Source organism: Coptis chinensis, chromosome 3 (genome assembly GCF_015680905.1).
Source record: "Coptis chinensis isolate HL-2020 chromosome 3, ASM1568090v1, whole genome shotgun sequence".
Classification (NCBI taxonomy): domain Eukaryota; kingdom Viridiplantae; phylum Streptophyta; class Magnoliopsida; order Ranunculales; family Ranunculaceae; genus Coptis; species Coptis chinensis.
In genome coordinates this window covers 76,526,037-76,533,898 of record NC_141458.1, presented here as the reverse complement: position 1 = coordinate 76,533,898, position 7,862 = coordinate 76,526,037, and the positions used below count along the sequence as shown (strand labels likewise).

At 35.6% G+C, this 7,862-nt stretch overlaps 1 protein-coding gene across 1 annotated transcript; it reads right to left on the bottom strand.

Annotated features, from left to right (window-relative positions):
• Positions 1–1,567: 1,567 nt before the first annotated feature.
• Positions 1,568–3,759, bottom strand: LOC147510872 (uncharacterized). Its single transcript, XM_086598278.1, has 4 exons — positions 3,628–3,759; positions 2,944–3,166; positions 2,819–2,888; positions 1,568–2,015 (listed from the first exon to the last, which is right to left on the bottom strand). Exons 1-4 carry the CDS (start codon positions 3,757–3,759, stop codon positions 1,568–1,570), a joined length of 873 nt encoding a protein of 290 aa, XP_086454404.1.
• Positions 3,760–7,862: the final 4,103 nt, after the last annotated feature.

Below are 7,862 nucleotides of genomic sequence, written 5' to 3'. Positions count from 1 at the left end.
GTAGCGACAAACATGTTATAGTATTTTGGCTTGTGGGTTTACAAGTATTTTTTGTTGATCGATCTGTGCCCATGTTTATTTACCCTTTTTCTTCTTTTCATCTAAAGTTCATTGTGCTTGTCAGTGATATATCCATATTCTAGTGGGGTACATAGTGACTCGTACCTTTTATAAACTCTCATGACAAAAGTTGTTATTCTACGAAAGTTATTATATATATTCTAATAGCAGCCACCACATTCCAGCAACTCCATGCAGAACTCTTTGCTTTTGTCATGATTTTAATAGCACTAAGAGTCAGATGCTACTATTGACTCACATATATTTACTGCAGAGATAATCCAAACTTCAGCAAGATAATACGGTAAAACAAATGAACCAACATCCATCACATCTGTTATTCATTCCCATGCGGTTACTTCTGAACTTGAATCTTTTTTAAGACTTGCGTTTATCTAAAGCTACATAGCTTCTAGCAAGGCTCATCCAGTCGACCAGTCATTGTATCTGAGACATACTAATTGACACTTCAGTGATTCCATACATTCCATCTAATCGAAATTAGAAAGAAACTGCAAAGTAATCCATTAATATCCTTGAAAAAAAAACGTTCAAATATATTTCTGAACATCGGAAACAACTCTGACAGTCAACATTCATTTTTGAACATTGGCAACAACTCTAAGAATGTAGAAATGGATCATTGTTACAGGTGCAGTCCAAAATATAGCCAATAGAATCAGTAAAAAAACAATGCAAAATATACATTAAAAACAATAGTTCACTTCCAAACTAGCCTTGTTGTCTAACTTGTTTCCCTTTTCAACCCCAAAGTATTTGTTCTTGCTCCGACTCTACTTTGTTTGGCATAATTAGGTGACTCACGTGGTGGAGCACTAATTGGTGGAACAGTAGGTGTTGCTGCTTCATGCATTCTTTATGGAGATTCTATCAACAAAGTTGACCACCTCCTTTTAGGCTGGGGGTCATTCGTGGAAGCAACTCTCGTATTCCTTGATAGTGTTGTCCTCGATGGTGTTGTCATTGTTGAAGCTATTGTGACAGTTGAAGCTTGACTCAATTGAGTATTGTTAGTGTCCACAATATGTGGGAGATCATCAATGTTGATTGGTGGTCCTTGTCCAGACATCTAGTTAAACCTCACATTTTTAGTATAATTAAGACAACAACTAATCAAAAACACATTCAAACCACACATGTTTGTAACTCACCATGAAAGTGTTTCCCGTTTCAGAGTTAGTCAACACACAAAATCCCTTTTGGCATTATTTGTTTCTTCTTGTATCTTTGTAAAACAAGAAAACCCAAGTGAGACATAAAACACATTATGATCTAAGTATGAAAATGAATTTCTAAGTATAACTTAATTACCTTATTTGTTGGAACTAGTGCTGGCATCGTACAAGCTTTCCTATTATGTCATAGTTGTCTACATATCCCACACTTGGTTAGCCGAGTTGAGCTTTCACTATTACCAGCTACATCACTTGTCGAAACTGGTTCTGGCACTGGATGCTTACATGTCTTCTGATTATGCCCAATTTCTTTACATCTCCCACACCTTATTATTGTACGTCCCAGCTTTACTCGCTTTAAAGCTAATGTTTGGACCATCTCTTTCTCTCATTCTTAACTTCTTTGGCCCACCGGGCATCCTTTTATTTTTTGGAGGCAAAATCACATTACCTTCGGCTAGTGGCCACATAGTCTCACCCCTCATTGGCTTAATATAATTCAGATATGCCCTCTCGTACTCCTTTAATGTATACCAATTGTTTACATACTTGTCAGGGGAATCATGATACAAATAGATAAACGATACAACATGAGCACAAGGGATGCCACTGAGCTGCCACATCCGACAACTACAACTTATGTCTTTCAAATTCACCATGTGAGCATCAACCAACCCTTTTCTCACTTCAAACTCATACTCACCACACACATATATCTCCCAGAACCTTGACTCATCCTTGTTCTCTTCTAGCTTTTTCCTAGCATAAGGGGTTAAAGAGTCAGTCCACTCACCAAATATCTCCCTCTTCTTCTACATTCTAACCATCATTTAAAGTCTGATATCGTCTAGCATGGCAATAATTGGCTTCTCCTTTGCTTCCACAATTGTCCCATTGAAGCGCTCACACATATTGTTCTCTACAGCTTCACAACAAGCCCAAAACCCAAAGAATGCCCTAGACCACCACATAGGGTTTTGATTAGTTTGTAGATAATAATTAGCTGCCTCAGGAAGAATCAATCCTATCACAAGGTGAAATTCTTGAGGAGTAGAGCTTTTGCTAGCTTTCCAGAACAAGCCTTTCAATTGTGAACCTATACGCATACATATAACAAATAAGAAAAAAAAATATGCATAAGTATGAATGCAAAAATAAATAAAATGAAAATGAATAAATAAAATGTACATGCATATCTCTTTCTAAAGTTTGCATAGATGTGTCTTGCGCACATCCTATGTTCAGCATTAGGCATGAGCTCCTGTATCACTGGTATAAGCCCTTTCTGTTGATCGGTAAGCAATGTGAGCCCATTCCCATCAATAATCCCAAGGTCTTCTATCAAAAGATCTAGGAATTGAACCGCATCCAACTCTTCTTATTTTCACCTTCAACCACAGCCCAAGCTATATATTGGGTACATTTGGTTGTTCCCATCCATTCCCACTGCAATAGTTAATAGTTCACCTCTACAAAACCCTTACAGAAAACACCCATCAAGACCTATCGCTTTTATACATCCTCTGATATAACCCTTTTTCAGTCCATCAAAACACACATACATCCTAAGAAAGACTCCATTATCTTGGTCAATCTTCACTGTAGATCCCGGGTTTGACCTCCTAATTTCAGCTGCATATAGGCCACAATTTAGCATACACCAGTTTCATCACTTTATTCACATCACCTCTTGCTTTCTTCCTTGCTCTATAACATTGCTCTATATTCACAATCATTGCAAAAGTACATTTAATATCCTTCTTAAAAGCTTGCATACTCCATTTTGGGTCCTCCATAATTTTGTCAAAATAGTAGTTAGCCAACCATTTTGCATTACCAACCTTGACATTAAAATCCCTCATACAACCATGTTGAAGCTTAAGTGATTTTATTTGGACAAACACCTCATTCTGCATATAAGTTGCATATCTCTTAAATGGACATTTGTATTGACATTTTGCGACCAACTTCCTTGATTTGTTGGTAACAAACCTAATAGGATAGCCATTACATATTGCATAGTTCCTTAGACACGTTTTTTTTAGCTCTTCCATATTTGAAAATCTCATTCCAAGTATAGGTTTATGTTTAAATACATCAAGTTTAGGGTTAAATATAGAATACAAATGTACACCTTCTTCATCAGTAAAAACATGGCTACACATTCATCTGAGTTTGCATACTCAGAGTCACATCTCAACTCATTAAATTCCTGCATACTTAGAGTCACATCTCCTAACTTATTAGCTTCCTCCACTTCAATTGCCCTTATAGTCTCACCACCATCCCCACTACCACCACCACCACCATCATCTAATTTATTTTTTTCTTCTGATATTTTCCTCATCGTGCTTTGAACTTTTCTCCTAACTTTTATAAGCTCCTCGTCATCACTAGACACATGGTTTAAACTTGGACTGTCACTTTCAACTTCAGATTCACTGCTTTCACTTTCACTTTCACTTTCAACACTTACATCATACAGTTGTAAACCCTCATCCATTTTCGGACTCCAAACTAGTTTTTTTTTTTAATAACTTAGCTAGGGTTTCTTGGGTTTTTTTTACAATCACTGAAACTCTAATTTGGGGAAGAAATCGGTTATCATGTGAGAAAGTGTGTGCGTGTGTTTTGTGAGTCACATACTCATAGTTGTACCACGTCAGCATGCTTTTTATTTTTCAAAATAATAATAATAATAATAATAATAATAATAATAATAATAATAATAATAATAATACAAATTAGATATGGTGTGTGAGAAATTGGACGGAAGTTCCTAGATTGCAAAAATCAAACAGTTTGGTCCCCATATTTTCAAAAAGTGTAAAGTTCGATACCCAGCCTTTTTAGTTGTGTTTTTCGTTGAACAATAGTAGCCAACTAGATTTTGGACCCGGGTATACGCCCGAGATCTATTAAACATTTTGTGTGTTGAAAAGGCTTTACAAAATGTATAACACCTCGTCTTTTATTTTATTTTTCCTAATAATAATAAAGATAATAATAATAATAATAATAATAATAATAATAATAATAATGTAATAGATAAATAGATATAGGATATCCAGTAGTTACGGATAAAAGCCCGTAAATAACTAGATAAGAGTTATCCTTATTTTTTAGAAGTTTTTAAAAAACTATAAAATAGAGTTTCTCACGTAGAGTTTTTAGGGAAAAACAAAACGAGAGTTTTAGAAGAAAAAAAATGATAGTTTTACTGAGAGAAAAAAAGGGGGGTTTGAACAAGAAAGATCGTCCAGTTTCGCGCGACAGTAGATGTTGGGCTTTCGGGGTTTCGCTATTGGGGAAGCTGTTCGGTTTTAAAATAGTGAGTAGTCATATTTTTTTCTATTTCACCTCACCTTGAGTTTTACAGTTTTACGGTACGAAGAAAAACTTAGTTTTCCACTTAGTATTTTTGTTCTGTATATTCTTCCGTTGTTGTTTTTCGTCGAATTGATAAACATGTTAATCATATTGATTTGCGAGACTATGAAATGGTATTGGTAAGTTTTTTGTGTCTTTGTTAATGGGCGGCAGATGCCCAACAGTGCCAGAAATCGCCTAGGATTTCGTTTGAACTCTTTTATTGTGGTATTGAATTTGTATGGTAGTTGTTTTGGGTTGTATCGCGAATTGATTGATTGTCGCGAGGGATTGAGTGTAGATTCGTGGGGAGGGTGGAGTCTTTGTGGAAAGCTCCAAGCAGCCATTAATGGCGACACGCCCATCCTCCAGTAAACTATTCGAACTGTTTTGTTGTTGTGTGGTGTATGCTGTTGAATTATCAAACTGTGATTGGGATGGGTGCTGTTAATAGGTGCTATTAAAGCTTAGGAAAAGCTTGGAAATGGCATTAATGGCGGCAGGAATTCTGTCTTAGATCTAGTTTTGGGCGAGATGTTAAATTCAAGAGTTGAGGTTTTGGCGTTTATTAAAGTGGTTTGGTTTTTCAAAAGAAGTCAAACCGATATGAGGGAGAAGGGAGATGGCGGTGGCCGGAAATTTGGCTACTGGTGGTGGAGGAGAAGAGTGAAGAAGATGAACAGTAAAGTCTGATTTGGGATTGGGCCCGAAAATCGTGGGTTGGGCTTAGGCTTTAACTTTTTGATTTTGATTTTTTGACTTAAGTTAGACTATGGGCCCTAGTGCTTTGGGCTTTTGGGTTTTTGGAGTTTAGGCATGGTTGACCAAGGTTGGCTGTTGACCAGAGTTGACTTTGACTTTGACCAGGGTTGACTTTGACCAGTTGACCCGAAAATTTGACTTTTTCCTAAAATTATGATTTAGTCTATTAGGATAAGTCTAGGACTTTTAGCATGTTTGACTTAGGCTAGGACCTTTATAAATATACTTGTGTACGTGTATTTACTGCTTTGTAATTTTTCAGTCTTTTACGATACACAACGTTATGACACTTATACATTCATGAAATTAATAACGCGTAAACAAAAAATAATTGAATCAAGATATTTCCTTCGTTCTCTAAATAAGTTATGCAATAAAGTTCAATAATGCGTAAACAAAACTTACCGCACCCTTTTAGAACTCTCCACGCCTCAAGTTTTGTAATTGAGTTTTATGACTGATGATGTCATATATTAGGTGGGCATTTATTGAATGTGCCATAAATGGCCCGTTAGTGTTATATAAGGGTATTCATTGAATGTGCCATGAATGACCCGGGTATTCATTGAATGTGCCATGAATGACCAGATTGTGTTGGACTGCCCTAAAGAGGAACTAAGGTATTCGCCTTGCGGGTTAGTTGTATTCCTTGAGTATACGGGAATGTAGGATTGAGTATTCCTTGAATGTGGCAGGAATGACCCAGGGCATTCATTGAATGTGCCATGAATGGCCCATTAGTGATATGATAGGTATTCCTTGAATGTGGCGGGAATGACCTAAAGTATTCATTGAATGTGCCATGAATGACACGAAGTTTTTTGTGCCCAAAAAGAGGTCGTGGAAATATGTGTATGAAAGCCCAGAGATGGCTATGATATTGTGGTATTCACTGGGAGAGAGGCACACAGGAATGTGTGATTTGGCAAATGTGTGGAGTGCAAATCGTGGAGTATGTACTAAAGGGTGGGTGTATAAGAAAAGTAATTGAGTAATTGACAAGAGAAATTGATTTGTTTATACGAGTGTGCTTGAGTTTACCTTTGAATACATATAGAATATCTATATATGTTATATATACAAGTTATAACTTTCTTTTGCAGGAGGGTAGGACTTAATAATATTTTGTGCAGGGACGCGGTCCTACCCTTATACAGCGGCGGATATCGATAAGTGTAATTCAATTATTTAGATATTAAAAAGAGTTATTAGAATGAGTTCATAAAATGGAAGTTAATAAAATGAAAGTTTTGCTTGGGAAGAAACTATGCGGTTGAGATGATGTAACCACCGCCTTCCAAGCCGAGAATGATTAGGTTATGATAGATTTAAAGTGTTAGTTGGATAAGTAAAGTTTGAAATGCTTATATGTAGTTAGTTTACTCATACCAAAGAAATTCCATTTTGTGTCAACCCATGTTTGCTTTGTTTTGGTAACGTGGGTGTGTTCTTGGGAACATAGGTGGGGCGTGGATGGAATGGAATGGATGTGATTGAGATTCGCGGCCCCTGAGCGGTCCGTTAGTTTTCTTTTAGGTCCGATTCTTTATTGGAAGGATGTAATAACGTAGTTTACCTTTTTCATGGCATGAGAACATGGTAGTGAGGAATTTTATATTGAGAGTTTGTTTGATGTTTTATTTGGAAGGATGTTATCTTAATAAAGAAGTTGCGGATAATTATTGAGATTATTTTATTTTAAGTTGATTCTTTTATGACATGGCTGTTAGGGTTTTGTATGTGTAGTATCCCCTGTCATAGTCTGGGTTTCTAAACAAGTGAACCTAGTGATGTTTGAGATTTTTATATTTCAAATATTTACTTTGTTATTGTTTAGAAATTTAGGCTGTGACAAAATGTCTCACACAAATTTTCGAATCAGAATATATTTTTATTAAAAATAAACCGAAATATGTTAATGAGCAGCGATTATGGTGCATAAGTACTTAGAAACTAAATAATCAAATTGAGACAGCCTCTTCACTTTGTGGTTAGGATATTAATCCATAATTTTCGAATAAAATTATCTTAAACTCGATATAGGTTGTATAATAGTTTTTTTAGATTTATAGTGATTTAGCGACAAATTTTCAAATCAAATTATATTTTTATTGAAAATAAACCGAAATACGTTAATGAGCAGCGATTGTGGTGCATAAGTACTTGGAAACTAAGGGATCAAATGAGATAGCCTCTTCACTTTGTAGTTTAGAATATTAATCCGTAATTTTCAAATAGAATGATCTTAAACTTGATCTAGCTTGTATAATAGTTTTCTTAGATTTATGGTGATTTAGCGGCAAATTTTCGAATCAATAAATATTTTTATTGAAAATAAACCGAAATACGTTAATGAGCAGAGATTATGGTGCATAAATACTTGGAAACTAAGGGATCAAATTGAAATAGTCTATTCACTTTGTGGGTTAGGATATTAATCCGTAATTTTCAAATAAAATTATCTTAAACTCGATT

Bases quoted from the DNA above. Each gene is read 5' to 3' on its own strand.
- LOC147510872 (XM_086598278.1), bottom strand. From the start codon at position 3,759: ATGGATGAGGGTTTACAACTGTATGATGTAAGTGTTGAAAGTGAAAGT. The intron at 3,167-3,627 runs GTTAGGAGAAAA...ACTTATATGCAG, and splicing joins ATGACGAGGAGCTTATAAAA to AATGAGGTGTTTGTCCAAAT. The intron at 2,889-2,943 runs GTGATGTGAATA...GCCTATATGCAG, and splicing joins AGCAAGGAAGAAAGCAAGAG to CTGAAATTAGGAGGTCAAAC.